Raw genomic sequence first — 17,868 nt, forward strand, 5'->3', positions numbered from 1 at the left:
TTTTTATTTATATCCTGCCCTTCCTGGTCCAGAAAACTGGGCTCAGGCCGGCTAACAACAAATTCAAAACACTTAATTGTAGAAGCAGCATAAAATACAGTATAAAAACATGAATAACAATAAAATTCAAAGTTCAAGAATCAGTTTGGGGGAAATCCATCTAATAAGCATTAGATATTCACCAGGGCTAGCTGGCTGAATTAGTCCTACTTGGGCCGGTGAGGATGCGAGGGGAGAATTAGCTGTGGGGTCTCAGAGCGGGTGATCTTCATAAAAGGGGAGTGGGAGGGAAGAAAAGGAAAATAAAAGATCAGGCTGAATTCAAATTAAAGGCCAGGTGGAATAGCTTTGTCTTACAGGCCCAACAGAAGGAGGTTAAATCCTGAAGGACCCTAGTCTCATGGGACAGAGCATTCCACCAGGTCGGAGCCATCACTGAAAAGGCCCTGGCCCTGGTGGAGGATAGTCTGACTTCCTTAGGGCCCGGGAACTCTAAACTATGGTTATTCGTGGACCTTAAGGTCCTCTGCGGGGCATACCAGGAGAGGTGGTCCCGTAAATACGAGGGCCCTAAGGAAGTTAGTAGGTGTTCCAAACACATTCCAAAAATGAAAGGAAAAGATTAAAAATCAACAGTAGATAAGAGAATCTCTGCCTCTTCCCCACGCCCTCTGAGCATGCCGGAGAGATTGGTGGAAATCATGGCTGGCTGTCAAGACAAAATCTATATAGCCCTGATGGTGACTCAGTCCTTTTAATAATAATCAGAAGTGACAAGGCTCTTCTTCTCAGCCCAGTCAGGGGCCACCTGGAAAAGGCCACAGCCCTAAAGACAGTGACTGTACCAGATTGGGTCTGGTATGGAGGAGCATATGCTAGGATGTGTATGAATGAGACAGGCCTGGCTTGGGTTGCAGGTGGGCCTCAAATGAGGGAATCAGACAGAACTGTATGTAATTCAAGATGTAAAAAAAAAATCACTGGGTTGTAAGGTGGAAATGTTGCGTGGCCACAGAAGTGTGCAAAGTGAATTTATAGTTGCCACACATGAACTGGTCAGGGTTGTGAACACCCCATGCCTTTTCAAAGCACACAAACGCAATTCTGTGCCAGGGTTATGCACATTCTGCTCCTAGAAAGGTAGGGGTGGAATAAAAATTTTAATTGTAATAAGCATATGAAAATTAAGCAACATTGCTTATATTTGATTAATTTGCATAACTCTGCACCTGTTAATCAGGGATGTGGAAAGCAAGACAAGACATTAAAAGCCCTATTCGCTGACCAACTGAAATATTATTACGTTAGCCCTCTGATTTTTATAATTCATCAGGTGAGGCTTGCACTATTTCACATGTAACTTCACGGTCATGAGGGCATGGGTTTGGTTTGGTTTTGAAATCAGATTGTAAAAATCTCACTTCGTAAACAAAAGGGATGTCTCTAGGTTTCATGGTTGTAAGAGAAATATGAATGTTAGTAAGTGTCAGAAGATATTTCTATGGACCTCTTTCCCATAGTCTTGAAAGAGAAGAGGGTTATGACTGTACCCATTCTCTTGCCATCATTTAACTGAATTCCCTTTTTCTTTTGCTCACCAATTCCATCCTCCATTGTATGCATTCCTTCTAACTTCTTTTTACCATCATCAACTGGCAAAAGTGTTGTATTTTTGCAAATAGTTTTTGGGGGGAGGATTTGTCTACAAAGATGTGGTCCAATATTTATGAAAGGGTCCTGCTACATTTGCTTGCTCAGACAAAATATTGGTCTTTTTTACTGAAATTTATTCCCCAGTGGAAAACCTGAGTCTCAGAATGTGTCAGGATCCTTTCATACACATTGGTTTTCAACGTTCTGGCTTTAGTTCTTATTTTTATATCAAAACTGGGGTGATTGGGATGGATTGTGCAGTTTGACTGCCCCCACTGATAATGTCCCTACTTGCTCAGACTTACCGGACTCATGGGGTGGGAGTACAAGAAGGGTAACTATTCTGGCCTGAGAAATTTGCATCTCACTTGCTATTTCAGGTAGTCTAAGCCCTTGCTTGCCATCCTTTAGTTATTCTTATTCCCCTAGTAGCAGAACGCTTGATAGTAAAGGAGAGGTGGATAGGTCTCCAGAATGACAGCAGGACAGAGTTTTTATACTTTTTAGTGTTTTTTTCAGGGGTACTCAAAGGTATGCAGTACCCGCACCTCTTTTTGTTGTTGCTAAAAAGTGTGGCACTTACTCTAACAACATCATGGTGAGTACGAACACCTATTTTTCTAGGGGGGGGGGAAGCACTGAATGGGGGCATATAATGTCAGGGGTGAATGAAAGCTAACCAACACCTGCGGAGGGGCAAACTGCAGGCTGCGCATGCGTTGTGCCGCTACATACGACACATGTGTGGTATCACTACATATGGCATATGTGTGGCGTTGCTACATAGGGCTCATGTGCAGTGTTTCTACATATGGCGCATGCGTGCGACACTGCACATGCATTGTACATAGCGGTTTGCCGCCGGCGCCGCCCAAATAGCGTACGGACGGTGGCAGGATCCTCTGCTCGCGGCTGCAGCTGCGAATGGAGGATCCTCCACATATGGCTGTGGCAGCACAATGGCTGCTCACACCGCCGTGCCCGGGGACGGCAGGGTGCCTTCTTGTCACCCCCCCAGACATGGCACCTGGGGCACATCACCCCCCGACTCCTCTTGCGACGCCACTGTATGGTGTGAATTCCCCTGACCTTGCTCTCCTCCTCCAGAATACTCTGAACAGGCTCATCCCTTCTTCAATTAACATGTTTGTGCCACATAAGTATGTTAGTCTTTAAAAGGCCGCACAACTCTTTTGTTTGTGTATCCTCTTTGAGAACTGAGTGTCAGAGAGGCATTAGGATGATGGATCACTCTGGGGGGTATATGGTGGTATGTACTTTAGTATCCTGTTGGCACACAATGAACGACAGGTCCTCAAAGTTATCTCTTGTTTAGAAGTGCTGTTTATCCTAGGCGCATGTGTGAGTTTTGCGTCTCTCCAGAGTCCACCTTGGGAACTTTCTATAGCTTTTGTGATGGAGGGTTGGGGCACTTGGCTCTCTTTCAGTTGTGCATGTTGGGCTTTCCGTATGAATGTTTCAAGAAGATAAGAGCCTTGGAGGTGCATTTCTTCTGGCTCAGATGATTGCTAATTCAAACTTGTTCAGTTGCAACCCTGAGCCTTAGCATGCAATGGACAGAAGGGGCACTGCACAACACCCAAGCCATTGTTGGCAGCCCATAAGCTACTGTGCAGCCTGAGAAACTGACAGCGATATAAACCTGGGCAAGCATCCAGACCTGTGCAGTTAGTAACCTATACCATACTGTTTGTACAGCACTGAAGACTAGCTGGCAAAATAAGGTTAACAGCCAGCCAGCTGCACCTGGGAGCTGCATGGCATTTCAACACAGCCTTGTCAAGGCACACATCTGAACGGTGTTGGGGCTACTCCAATTTACTTTATAATGCCTAAACGTTATGGCAGAGTTTCTTTTCTTGAACTGCTTGGGTTGTGAAATGACTTGCCTTACCTCAGCTCATCACTGAGTTCAGCTCACTTATCTGAGGACTAGTTATGGCTTAATAAACATTGAAAGGTGTGGATAACCTGCCAATGAACCCTTTGTGACAATGTTAAGGCTTGGGGGAGAAAGAAGTAAGGTGTGCTGGTCCCAAGGGTTATTATCCGTGCGGCGAGGTCCGAGGCCGGTCCGAGGTCGAGGGAGCGGTATGGAGGCTGTCCGTCAAAGCTGTAGCTGGGTCCAAGGTGGGGAGTTGGGTGGGGTCAGGAACTCTGGCAGAAGAACAGGACAGGGTGCAGCCAGGAACAGGCTACCAACAACGTTGCTCCCGCAACTTGGGACTGGGGCTGGCTGGCTTTTACCTGCCCCGAGGCATAGGGCGGCCCCGGTCCACAGGTGACTCGCCTCTCCTGGCCTGGAGGTGAGCACTCCTCCTGCGGGAACTTAGTTCCCTCCGCCTCTCTGCCCTGAGCCTCTGCAACTCAGGAGAGGCTGGAGGGTTACCGGACCCAGAGGCAACCTCCTCTTCCTCTGATGGGGCTGAGAGTGGAGCACCTGCAGGCAATGGGTCCTCCATCATCTCAGGGGCCAGAGCAGACTCAGCTGGTGCCTGCACCTGAGGATCCAGCACAGGTGAGGACCCTTCAGGCTCATGCCCCAGCCCCGGCTCAGCTGGTTCTGGAGGCGGGGACTCCTGTGCAGGCTGGGATTCCTCAGGTTCAGCATCTGAATCCGAATCCCAGGCCATCACATAAGGCTGTAAATCACACTTAGAAATGCTACTTAATTGTTGATTAGGAAAAATCTGGCTCCACCCTTCTGTTAAGTATGACCCGTAGTTCCATGCAAATAGCAGTTAATTAACACCGCCAATGCCCTCTATGTCACCTTCCAGAGGAAAAGGGAGCTGAGTATTATGTGATCATAGCAAGCAAGAGTTCTGAATTTCAATATTGAGTTAAAGCTTGTATATGTGTGTGAGAAAGACAGAGAACGCAGGCACAGTAAGGCCTCAGTTGGGAGGCAGGTCTTGTAGCAAAAGAGCTCCGTTTGGTAGTTCTGCTTTTGGATCACACTCTAGATAAGCCCACCCACATTTGTAGTGGAGTTCTGTTGCCTCTAGGTAGACACTTTCCCCACACTGAACCAATACTCCTGCTTTTCACACCTTCTCATAAGGGATTTGTAGCTCAGTTATTTATTAGAGATAATAGTTGTATGCAGAATGCCTCGGTCATTGTCCTGAGCGACTTCAGCTAAATGGATCTCAGTCTGCTTGAGGTATTGGAGAGATGCTGCCAGTCTCAACAGGCAGTACTGGACCAGGAAGACCAGCGGTTTGACCCAGTAATAAGGGAGCTCCATGGCACAAGGTGGGCCAATGGTTAAGTGGGAAATGGGGTTTCCTGGCCAGCTCTTCTTTGGGAAAGGACTACAGAAGGTAACCTGCTACCATTTTGGAGTAGCCAACCAAGCTGAAAAGAGAATTGATTGGCCAAGCTTTCTAACTGCGGCCTTTCAAGGCAAACCACATAGTGACATGAGCTGCAGCCTGGTCTGGCATCTTTCATCCACACACCCCCTGATCTAGGCCTGTCTTCTTTCCCTCTCCTTCTTTCCTCCCCTTTGTACAGTTGCCGAACCAGTAACAGAAAGAGCCTGATCCTGACAAGTACATCGCCGACGCTGCCGCGGCCTCACTCTCCACTCCCAGGTCATATTGGTGAGTTAAGCCCTTGACCTGCCCCATCCTTCTTTCAGGAGTTCCACCCTGGGTGTGCCTTATCCAGCACTACACGGTGGGTCACAAACAGAAGACGGCCCCTTGTCTTGCTGCCCCTGCTCAGGCAGTGGCCTTCAAACAAGACTGGCTAGACTGGCTTTGACAAAGCACACCTTGGAGTCGAGTAGTAATTACTCATACCCGGGACTAATAAGTTGCCCTTGGTTCCTTCTGAGGACACAGTAAAGTCCTTCATTTTTTAATCTACCCTCGTTTTGTTTTTTTTAAATGTGGGGTTCCTTCGCATTGCTACAGCTGGATAGGATTAGATAGACATAGTCTTGTGTTATACCTGTTTGTCATAACATGCCAGGATGCCTACAGAAATATTGAGAGAATTTTCGTCTAAAATCCATGTCCACCTCACCCAGTTTCCATCCTGTCAGCCTTGCCATACGTTTAGCAATAAGAATTATGTTGACTCCAAAGCAATCATATTAGTTTGATTTAGAACCAATGTTGTCTTTGTGGGTTCATCCATCTTTTAGTCAGCCTTTGCATCCGAACTGTAATTTTCCCACTGATTTCTTTTCTCATCTTTCCATGCATCCCAGGCCATCTGTCTATTATTCTGGCCACATATATAGCAGCACCTTCTCGTCTGTCCATCTTACTAACTATCCCTGCCATTGTCTGTCCATCTGTCTGACTTCAAATCTTTTCCTCTGACTGTCTACCCAGCCATTTGACACTTGATCATTAATCCCCCATTGTCTGTCTGTCACCTGTCTTATTTGTTTATTCACCCATCCAGCATTCTATTTCTTGGCCTCTTTCTGTCTTCTGTTTTCATATTCCTCTGCATCACCTCCCATGGCTTGTTGCTGGAGTCACTATGGCAACATTTCTTATTATGGCAGGCTCTGAATATATGAATATGAATATGAATATGCTGGCTCCTTGAGTGAGACAGGGTTAATAATTCGATTTGATCCTCTGGCAGTCTCACGAGGCAATGTGTTGATTTCCCTTTTGTGTCTTCTTTTCCTGCCCTGCCCACAGGTAGCAGCCCTCTGGACAGCCCTCGGAACTTTTCCCCCAATACACCAGCCCACTTTTCCTTCGCTTCCTCCCGCAGGTAAGAGCAGTCCCTCATTCTTTGGAGCTCTGGTGTCCAATGGCTTTTGGGAATCGCCACTGCAAACCCGGACTCCTTCACTGACCACTGCTGTGTCCATACAGGGGTGTTGCGCAATGAGTAGTCCACTTTTTACGTATGCACCTGGGTGCAACAGTGTCCACAGATGTCGTTTAAATTTTCTGCCTCTGAGTCCTAAACCAGTGTTTTGCATCTGCACTAGTTGCGTGTATCCTTGTGGTGCCCACTCCCCTCAGTTATTATACACACACCCTACATTAACATTTACTTAAGGTTGGCATGAGCACAGATAGTTATAGATATAGTTATAGATATAGATATAACCAGGGATGCAGGTGGCACTGTGGTGTAAACCACTGAGCCTCTTGGGCTTGCTAATCAGAAGGTCAGCGGTTCGAATCCCTGCGACGGGGTGAGCTCCTGTTGCTCTGTCCCAGCTCCTGCCAACCTAGCAGTTCGAAAGCACACCAGCGCAAGTAGATAATAGGTACCGCTGCAGCGGGAAGATAAACAGCATTTCCATGTGCTTTGGTTTCCGTTACGGTGTCCCGTTGTCCCGTTGTATCAGAAGCAGTTTAGTCCCGCTGGCCACATGACCTGGATAACAAACACCAGGTCCCTCAGCCTGAAAGCGAGGTGAGCGCTGCAACCCCATAGTCGCCTTTGACTGGACTTAACTGTCCAGGGGTCCTTTTCCATTACTTTTTTACCTACACATATAACCACACCTTAAAAAACAACAGCAGAAAATAGTCAAGAACTAAGGTTTACCAGCATATTTTGCAATGGGCAAAATGAAGGGTTGTGAATTTGGGGGTAGGGGAGTAAACACACACAAAAATAAGTCTTGCCATGCCGCTTATAGCTACTGATAGTACAGCAAGTCCCCCTAGAAATTTGCCTCATGGGAGACCTGCTTCTCCACTTGCAGTCCTTATTTGATGAAGTCCCACCGTTTTCCCACATCTGGTTGCAGAGGCAGAGTCTCCTGGGCAAAGTTCCTATAGAATACTGAGTGAAAGGAAGCCCACTTGGGGTAGAAACCAGTTGCTCTGTCCACAAGGAGAACCACCTCATATCCATTCCTCATATTTTTTTCTTGCTTCAGCCCCTGCCCAATCTCTCAGTTCCCCACCAGCCCATCCCAAGAAGTCCCTATCCCTCTCAAAGGCTTCGGAGGAGAACTGCAGGTTCCTGGCTATCATTCTCGTGTTTGATCTACCAGGCCATGCTGCCAGAATGTGGCATACAGGAACATTTGAGGCGGTTGAAGACTCTACAGCTGCTGCTCCCCACTCCCCATCTGCTCTCTGCTCTTTTTATAGTCATGCCCATGCAGCTTCTGCCTCCCACCCCCACCCCCAAAAGCAAGGGAACAGACTGTGAAGTTCCATCTTGCCATCAACAAAGTGCTGAGTAAAATCCGCCCTGAGCTGTTTACAGATCTCTGTTCTGTGAATTTTCACACTGGACTAAATCAGGAGTATGATTAGAAAATACCTTATTCCGTGGAACTTGCAAAGTCACTCATGTCAGAGAGAGAGAGAGAGAGAATGAGAGAGAAATCAAGCACAGTGTATAGATTGGAACAAAGCAGGACACCCCGAAAGAGCTTTTTTTAATGAAACCACTGAAATTGTTGAGTTGTGGGGTTTTTTTAAGGAAAATCCGAAAGTTGTTGAGCTTTTCTTTACAAAAACGCCAAAAAATGTATGTGTGGTTTTTTTTAATTGACTTGCCTAAGATCCAGGACAAAATGCTACCTTTCGGAAATTCACCCCAACATCAATTCCACCTTCGAAATCCCAGTAATGTGCGGGAAAATCCAGACGTATGGCAGCCCTAAGAAACCCACTGAGGCTGCCTAATAAAAGGAGGAGGATGTTGGCTATTTGCAGAAAGCACAGGGTTGAGGGCCAGTAAATTGTCAAAGCTGTTCCAGATGCAAGACTGAGGGGTGGGGAAAACTTTGCCAGAAAGCTTTGGAAATTGTTGGCCAAAGGATCAGGGCAGCATGCAGAAAGGGACAGTCCAAAACAGAGTCACACAGTAGCTGGGATCGACGGTAAGGTACCTTTCCAACAAGATGCCATAAACTAACAGATAACAACCAGAGAGTCAACAAGGTCAAGACTAGCTGTTGTCATGCCCAGACGAAGACCCAGACCCAACACTGAAGTTTTATAGCTAGCTTGGGTCAGGGCAAACAAATAGGACACCTGTAGGTGGACCCCTCCTGGGGCTGGGGGAGGAGAAAGTTGACCGTCTAGCATGCATTAAAAAGTCTGAGATGCAGCATAGGTCCACAGCACACATATAAAGCACATTCAACACACATTTAGAACTTGTGACTTCCCCCAAAGAATATGGGAACTGTAGTTTCGCCTTCACAGAGCTACAATTCCCTGCACCCAACAGTCCCTAGGATTCCTTGGGCAAAGCCATGTGTTTCAAAGGTGTGTTGAATGTGCTTTAAATGCATGTTGTGAATCTGCCCTATGTTGACAAGGACTTTTGTGCTTTCCTTTCTTTCTGAACCTCTGAAGGGAAAATAGAACTGGGAGGAGAATTCTAATGCAAGGACTCTAATTAGAATCAACCCTTGCGCCTGAACTGCTGTTGTGGTTTGGGGTTGCGATTCCTTAAAGGGTTTGTGGCATTCACTATTTCACCCAGGTACTCCACTTTCAGTAATCCGGTTTACACCCCTGAAAGCTATGCCACCATCACACATAACTACTGAATCACTTTTTCTACCTTCATCAGGTACAACTTGATATAAGGCATTCTGTGGACCTGGCTTTATTAACAAGAGAGGTATTTTTAAAAACCTCACCAAAGAAAGAGGCTGAAAGGGGAGCTGTGTTGGGCATGATTATTTTTAATTATACGGAAGCAAAGATGGGAGTATTTAAATCAAACTTAAATTTCTCTCAATCCCTGTCCCCAAACTGATGGGGCCATGGAGGGGAGGGGAGGAAAGAAGAGATAGCAGAACTTGTTGCACTGGCTCCCACTAGCGCAACTGCTTAGTTGAATGAGATGGTCTAAGGTAATAATAACTGGAAACATGAACTCTACAAAATAGTTTAGCAACAAAACAAAGTTAAACACCAAAATAGTCATGAATCCAAAGAGACTTGAACCTTCTCCAAAAGCAAAGTTCTGTTGAGTCTTCTGAGAATTGCAGAGGAATCCGCCAAGGGCACTTCTCTGGGAAGATCATCACTGCATTTTATCCTCTCAGTAACCTTGCCAGGCAGGTTAAGCTGTGTGACAGCATCTCTCCAGGCGCGGTTGAACTACAACTCCCATCATTCCTAACCACTGGTGATGGTTATCCAAACTTTCTCTTGTCCTGCAGCTTTGCCCCGGGGGAAACCATTCTTTATAGCTCCATCAGAGCAAATGGCAATTCAGGTTTTCTCTGAATTGGTGTTTGCTCTGATTTAGCACTAAAGAGCAGGTTTTCCCTGGGAAAGGTGTGGGGCAAGGGGGAAACTGCTCAGATCCATGCTTTCTAGGTGTGGAACGAGCAGAATTGTGGATGAGGCCCTAAATTACACTACTGCCTGGCCAGATTACTTAACAAACACTTCAAACATGAAAGTTTGATTAATTATTCAAGGCCAGGCTAATCAATTGTCATTGGATCCAGAAGATTAATTGCAACAGCCAAACACCACTTGTCAGTGTGTTTATAGCTTTCATTGATATAGCAGCTAGTTCTCACAATCAAGTCTCTTATTTCCTGGTCCAGGCTCAAACTGTACACCTGTGAACCTACATTGCACCTGAATTGAGCTTATGCAGGTTTTGGAGGGGGCAGAGGGCTTGCCCCTGCACACGTCTTAACGTGAAAATGCTTCAAGAGCACATTCCCCATGAAAAAAATCCAAATCACTTGGAGCTTTTTAATGTAAAAAGACAGGGAGCAAGGGCAGAGGGGTATAAAATCATCAACAATATGGGAAAGGAGACATTTTTCTCTCTGAGGATAACAGAATTTGAGGGTGCCCCGATAACATTGATTGACAGTAGGCTCAGGTTGGGCAAAATAACAGAACAAGCTTAACCCCCAATCTGCTGTGCTGGAGGAAGTTAAGAAGTGGCAGAGATTTCCTTCCACTCAAATGCAGCCAGGTTCTGTTGGCAGGAGCCCTCACTGCTGTGGAGGTCCTCACTGCACCTGTCAACGATACAGGCAGGTGAGAGCTGCTGCCAGTGGTATCCCCTGCATAAACCCCTAAAAGAGGCTGCGTTTGGGGCAGTGGGGGCAGCGGGACTGGCCAAGGATCCTCTAGAATCTAGATCAGGGGTCGGCAAACTAAGGCCCAGGGGCCAAATGTGGCCCACCGGGCTCGTTAATCCGGCCTGCGAACCTTGCGGACCCTGCTGCCTGTTGGTCCTTGCCACGTGGGGACTGACTTCTGTGATGCTGGCGCGACTTCGGATTGGCCACAGGAAGCTCCTGCAGCCAATCTAAAGTGATGGACCAAAGCAATGGCCAAGAGCTGAGTGGGAGGAAGTGGCGGGCGGGGGGGGCCTTTCGGGGGAGGGGGTGCTTTCTGGAGAGGGTGGGTCCGGCCCCCCACAAGGTCTGAGTGGACCAGCCCCCTACTGAAAAAGTTTGCTGACCTGTGATATAAAGCCTTAGATGATCCAGCTACTAGTGATGGACTGAGTCTGGGCCTCTCGGCTGAAGTCCTTACTGAAAGTACTTCTCTTTAAAACATCAAATGAATTGTTGCCTTCAGCACCTATTAGTCATGAGAGGTAAATAGAACCTCTGCATTCAGAAGCAACATACTGGAGGGGTAGGCAATGTGTTGCCCTCCAGATGTTGTTGGACTACAACTCCCATCATCCCTGACTTTTGACCATGCTGGCTGGAGCTGATAGGAGCTGGAGCCAAAATGTCAGAAGGGCACCACGTTGCCAATCCCTGCAGAATGTTTTTGGACACCATATACTGGGGGACAAAGAATAAGGGATTCTGTTGATAGGAATCATAGTGTTCAAGCCCATAGAGCTCCCAGCCCCATCCTCCATTCACTGCATTGTCAGTTACCCTTAGCAAAGTTTCTGGTAATTCTATGAAGCCTCATTAAAGCCCACAAATGGATCTGTGTCTACAGTAATAGAGAGAGGTTTTCTAGGCTGTACCTAAATGGTTTGACATATATGTCAAGATAGAGTTCGATATGAGAGGCATAGTGTAGCATTCAAACTCATATGCTTTGTACGCACCTTTGTGCGAGAGTCAGTGTGGTGTAGTGGTTAAGAGCGATAGACTCGTAATCTGGTGAACCGGGTTCGCTTCCCTGCTCCTCCACATGCAGCTGCTGGGTGACCCTGGGCCAGTCACACTTCTCTGAAGTCTCTCAGCCCCACTCACCTCACAGAGTGTTTGCTGTGGGGGAGGAAGGGAAAGGAGAATGTTAACTGCTTTGAGACTCCTTCAGGTAGTGATAAAGCGGGATATCAAATCCAAACTCTTCTTCTTCTTCTTCTTGTGTCCTGAAAGTCTGAACAGGCAATTACTTCCAGCCAGCTGGTTTCCTGGAGATACCAGCAAAGAAAGCACAAGTGGTTGAAACATGGACTTTGTGACAATATGGGTTTTTTCTCTCCCCCCCCCCCATCAGAACTGGTTCTGCCTGAATCTTTAAACTATGGACTATCTTAAAGTTCCTGTTCATTTTGATCATTTCAGGGCAGATGGCCGGCGCTGGTCCTTGGCTTCCTTGCCATCATCTGGATATGGAACCAACACTCCCAGCTCCACCGTATCGGTAAGACCTTCCTGCCGTTAAGAAGATCTGGGAGGGAAGAAGATCTGGGAGGGAGGCAAGATTTGACTGGTTATGGGAGCTGTTTGTTGGACAGTGGCCCAAAGACTCTGCTGGGGTGTTTGAGGACAGGCCAGCCATGCAAGTCTAAATCATAAATACGGTGATAGAAATTGCTAAAACTACGTGTGGGCCAACTGACTCCCAGTTTGCAGCTGTTGACCCCCCACCCAAGAGAGCCCTGCATGTCCACTGTAGGGTTGCCTTATGTCCAGGAAATCCCAGACATGTCCTCTTTTGCAGGGTAAACAGGGGCGGGGGGCGGGATTTTTACATTCTAAAGGAAATGTCTGGGGTTTGGGTTTTTTGAAATTGGGGTGCAGTTTGGCGTGGGCACGGGTGGCTCTGCACGCCGCGGCTGCTGTCAGCCTGAACCATGGAGAGAAGCACATCGGTGCAGCGGCCCTGCCCACCCTTGCGCCGCTTTCCATGGCTCGGGCTGGCAGCAGCTCTGGCTGTCTTTTCTCCCCCTCTCTCTTCAAGATAGGGCAACCCTAGCATACAGACAAGAGATAGGGGAGGGGAGTCAGTGCTGTCAGTCTGGGTTGCCTTGGGGCACCCTTAGGAGAAGAGGCGTCTACATAATGTGAGTACAGTGGTGCCCCGCAAGATGAAAAACTCGCAAGATGAAAAACTCGCTAGACGAAAGAGTTTTCCGTTTTGGAGGTGCTTCGCAAAACGAATTTCCTATGGGCTTGCTTCGCAAGACGACAATGTCTTGCGAGTTCCTGCTGGTTTTTTTTCCTTCCCCCCCCTTTTTTCTAAGCCGCTAAGCCACTTATTAGCTGATCCGATCAGCAGATAAGCCGCTAAAAGCCGCTAATAGCGCTAATCCGTCAATGGGCTTGCTTCGCAAGACGAAAAAACCGCTAGACGAAGAGAATCACAGAACGGATTCTTTTCGTCTTGCAAGGCACCACTGTACTCAGCACAGGTTGAGGAAGCAGACTGCGTACCCATTGCAAATGTTGTCGCATAACTCAGTGCAATCTTTAACATCCTTGTGTGTGTATCTGTGGTTCACTGTAATAACATCTGGAATTCTTAGCTTCAGGTCAACCTGAAGGGCTGTAGGTCAGTGGTAGAATGCTTTTTTTCCATACGAAAGGTCACAAAACCCATTCCTGGCATTTCCAGGTAGGACTTAGAAAATATGCGTGCCTGAAACCATAGAGCAACCGCCTGCCAACTTGGTGCCCTCCGTTATGTTTTGGACTACAACTGCACACCCCAATATCACCTCTGCTGTGCTGCCTGAGGCAAACAGGACAGAGAAGGCTGGTGTAGTCTATGCCAAGCTAAATGCGCCAGTGGCCAGATGGTTTAAGCAGCTTCCTGCGTTCAGTCACATTCTGTGGGTTAATGCCCGGCTGACATACGAAAACCATTCTGCATTAACAATTCTCATGTTGCCTTGGCAATTGTATTATATTTTGGTTCCTGCAGTAAAACTGTTGCATGTTTTAGAAGGGTATGCAGCCCATGTATAGGAGATGGGCCATTTCCCAGACCTAGATACATTTCTGAGGCAGATTTGGGAAGACATTTGCAAAGAGCTGACACTTGGCATCAACTTAGGGCCAATTCTGTTTCTTCCTTGCAGTCGTCCTGCTCCTCCCAAGAGCGCCTTCACCAGCTGCCTTATCAGCCCACTATGGATGAGCTGCATTTCCTTTCCAAGCATTTCGGCAGCAGTGAGAGCATTACTGATGATGACGGGGGGCGGAGGTCCCCTGCGGTGCGGCCCCGGTCCCGGAGCCTCAGGTAAGGATGGAGCAGCCGTCACCCTGCAGAGCAACTCCCTTGGGTCCCTTGTATGTCCATTGCGCATTCATCCTTCACTCAGAAACTTTTGTAGGAATATAAGCAAATGAGAGACTTGCAATGGAATTATTGAAGGTCTATAGAATGGGATAAAAGGCCAGTGTTCCAGTTTGATTCAGGGTCAACCCTGGCTGGCATGGGTAGATCCTAAGCTCCCCCCCCCAAAAAAAAACAACAACCCCTAAATACAATGTAGTGTATTTGCTAAGAAGCATTTTAGTGCAATGATCTGCGCAGTGATCTGTGGGGAATCTCTGGTTCTCCCGATACTGCTGGACATCAGCTCCAGCCAGGATGCCAAGTGATCAGAGGTGATGGGAGTCATAGTCCAGCAACAACTGAAAGGCCTCCAGTAATCTTAAAGAATGAATGAGGTTTACGTAGACAAAAAGAAACACAGTCGTACCTTGATTCTTGGAGTTCTGTTCCAGGAGTCCGTTTGACTCCTGAAATGGTTTGAAAACCAAGGCACAGCTTCTGATGGTTCGAAAACCAAGGCTGCAGGAGCTTCTTGCACTCAATTGGAAGTCGCAGGAAGCCACGTCGGACGTTCAGCTTCTGAAAAATGTTTGCAAACCGGAACACTTACTTCCGGATTTGTGGCATTCAGGAGCCGATTTGTCCAGGAGCCAAGCCGTTTGACTACCAACGTATCAAGGTATAATGATACATTAAACATCTAAGAAAATAAGCACAAAACAGCTTAGCAACTCAGCAAATATAACTTTTGTTGCATTTCAAATGTGATAAAGACTGATGGGATTAGTTATTTGAATTCTGTCATTAGGCTGCAATCCTATATATATTTACCTAAGAGTAAGCCCTGTTGAACTTCTAAGAGTAGACATTAGAGGATTGCACTTTTACTTTCTCACATTGGTATGATCCAGGCCAGGAGGAAAGGTTAAACAGGTTGAATACAAAAGGCTCTTCTACTGTCCTGCCTGCTGGGAAGCAATTAATTGAAGAGAACTGTGATTAAATAGCTCCTGCTAATGGTTCCCTGTACATCTCGCAAAGCAGGTTTGTGTGCCATTCTGAAAGTGTTGCCTTTGGTTAATGAAAGTCAAACCTCAGTTGGAGAACGTAATCTGTTCCGGAAGCCCGTTCGGCTTCCGAAATGTTTGACAACCAAGGCGCGGCTTCCGATTGGTTGCAGGAGCTTCCTGCACTCAAGTGGAAGCCGTGTCAAACGTTCAGCTTCCAAAAAATGATTGAAAACTGGAGCATTTACTTCCGGTTTTTTGGCATTTGGGAGCCGAAACGTTCCAAAATGGAGGTGTTTGGGATCCAAGGTTTGACTGTATAGGAAGCAATATGGGTAATACTGAACATCACACTGATCTTTCCTATACACAGGGGCTGGGGTCTCGGAATCTGTTTTCTATTTTACTGGAACTGCTGGAAGCCAAGCGCACGAGACAGTTAGAAATGGAGAGTGTGGTGCCTCTGAACACACACTCAGCCCATGAGTTTGTTTTTAGTAGTGCAACTGACCTCACAGTCTTTTCACACAAAAATCCATTCTGATACCACCATGTTTTCTTTATTTCAACAGCCTTATTCAGAAAGTGAGAGGGAAGTCTTTTGTGTGTGTAAGAAACCCTTTCCAAGTCTCCTGCAAAGTACCCAGAGATTTACCATAGATCCCAATCTACCTTCTCCCCACTTCTTCCATACAGTGTATTTCACACCATTAGCAATGAAAATATAAAGATTAAGTAGTAATAAAGAAAAGTGAGAAATGCCCAAATAGAATTCAGGACGATGGGGAGTACAGGAAAATGGAAGATACCAGGAGCTGATGCATTTTTATTCCTTTGCAGCCCGGGCCGGTCCCCATCCTCCTATGACAATGAGATAGTAATGATGAATCATGTGTACAAGGAACGATTCCCCAAGGTAAGGGTTATAGTCGGAGGCAGAATCTAAAGATTTCATTTCCATCAAATAACATCCTACAGGGACCATTTTGCCCAGAATCCTGGAAAATGGCTGCTAGGGGCAAAGGGATCTGTTTCATTTAGCCACTTTTCATTGACAAAAGACAGACAATCTACCTGTATTGACACTTAGTGTGTAAATTTAGGGCTTTTTTTTGTCTCACTCTTTCTGGACACAGCTCCATGCTTAAAAGCTCTGAGTCCAAGTGTGTGTGTATGTGTGTGTTTTGTCCTGGAGCTTTCTTTGCAAAAACCCACTCTTTAGTGCTCAATTGGAGCAAATGTCCATTTGGTTTTTCTGCGGATTGCCTTTTGCTCCAACTGAGCTTTAAAGAGTGGGCACCTTGAGCAGGAGTTTTACACCGTGGATCGTGTCTAGGAAAAGTGTGGATCAGCCCTTAATTTACATTTTAAAACTTGAATACTCCTGCCCAGAGCAGTATCTTGTTGCTTTACTTTGTCTCATTCTCTCGTGATTATTGCAATAGCCCACATTCCAAACAAACACACTGAGAAAGGGTAATGGAGAGAGAGAATAAGAACTGGGCACAGAAATGGAAGCAAACAGGTATAATGATACCTGACTAGGGTGTGTAATTGTTATTTATATAAATAGATATGATGGAGAAGAGAAATACCTTATGCCTTATAAGACTGAGAAAGAAAGAGAGCCCCTGAGATTGGATGTGCCTTGTTAGACATCGTGTCCTGCTGTGGTGCAGCTGTGATATAGCAAGTGATTCTTTTAGAGGAAGGTGATAAAAAGGAAGGGCTCTCATGACCCAGAATTCATAGATTTTTGTTTTTTCACAGGGAGAGCACAGAGTGCGCTGTGAACTGGGTTGTAGTTGAGGGCCTGGGAATCAGGATTCCCTTATGCTTTTCCTAGCTTTGAGAAAGGAGCAATGCCTATTCTGGGTGATTTACTAGACTCCTCTTTTTCCTGACACAAGAGTTCCAATTTCTTACCCTCACAGGCCACGGCACAGATGGAAGAGAAGCTGAAAGACTTCATCAAGAGCTATGAGCCAGACAGTGTGTTGCCCTTGGCTGATGGGGCTCTCAGTTTCATCCACCACCAAGTCATTGAGCTGGCACGAGACTGTTTAGCCAAGTCCCAGGAAGGCCTCATCACCACTGTCTACTTCTATGAGCTGCAGGAAAACATGGAGAAACTTCTGAAAGATGTGAGCATGGGGCCTCTCAGTGAATGTGCAGTGCACGGCAAGATGTGCTGAAGAAGTCAGTTTTGCACGGCAGTGAATAAAAAAGATATAGTCAGGAGAGGCAACAGTGGTCAAAGAGAGGGAGCTGGGTTGGATTGGAGAAATTTCTGGAGAAATTTAGGTTTAGGTGTGAGTGGCAGCAAGTTATGATGGAAGCAACCATGATGGACGAAACAAGCCATGTGAGAGCAGGGACTCTGAGTGGGGTGATAGCAAGAACATGAGGAGGTGTTCCTTGTGGGCACAGTGGCATGCCATGGAGATGACTGCAACCAAAACCATTCTCTAACAAGCCCCTTCTTCCATTGCTTACAGGCCTATGAACGCTCTGAGAGTGAGGAGGTGACCTTTGTCACTCAGCTTGTGAAGAAGCTGCTGATTATCATCTCCCGACCAGCCCGGCTGCTGGAATGCCTGGTGAGGCACTGAGGGGTATATGTGTCTGTCTGCTTCCCTAGGAATTGGCAGAAGTCAAAGCTGTATGTCTCTGTTGCCACTTAATATCTTCCCACATGTTCACATCAAGATCACTCCATGATCTCCTGCCTGTTGCACTCTCTGGACTGGTGAGGGGCTCAGTTT

The 17,868-nt window shown here is 46.7% G+C and overlaps 1 protein-coding gene across 5 annotated transcripts in view; it reads left to right on the forward strand.

The window, feature by feature from the left end:
- The window catches only part of MAST1 (microtubule associated serine/threonine kinase 1), a 93,381-nt gene that overhangs the window by 43,372 nt on the left and 32,141 nt on the right, over window positions 1-17,868 (forward strand). For all 5 annotated transcript variants that reach the window (XM_081175671.1, XM_081175673.1, XM_081175670.1 and 2 more), the window contains 7 exons: window positions 5,194-5,282; window positions 6,345-6,420; window positions 12,158-12,236; window positions 13,897-14,057; window positions 15,944-16,019; window positions 17,038-17,247; window positions 17,602-17,703. In XM_081175671.1, the coding sequence (XP_081031797.1) occupies window positions 5,194-5,282; window positions 6,345-6,420; window positions 12,158-12,236; window positions 13,897-14,057; window positions 15,944-16,019; window positions 17,038-17,247; window positions 17,602-17,703 (793 nt within the window). The remainder of the gene's footprint in view (window positions 1-5,193; window positions 5,283-6,344; window positions 6,421-12,157; window positions 12,237-13,896; window positions 14,058-15,943; window positions 16,020-17,037; window positions 17,248-17,601; window positions 17,704-17,868) is intronic.

This window comes from Podarcis bocagei (assembly GCF_964188305.1).
Source record: "Podarcis bocagei genome assembly, chromosome: 17".
NCBI lineage: Eukaryota > Metazoa > Chordata > Lepidosauria > Squamata > Lacertidae > Podarcis > Podarcis bocagei.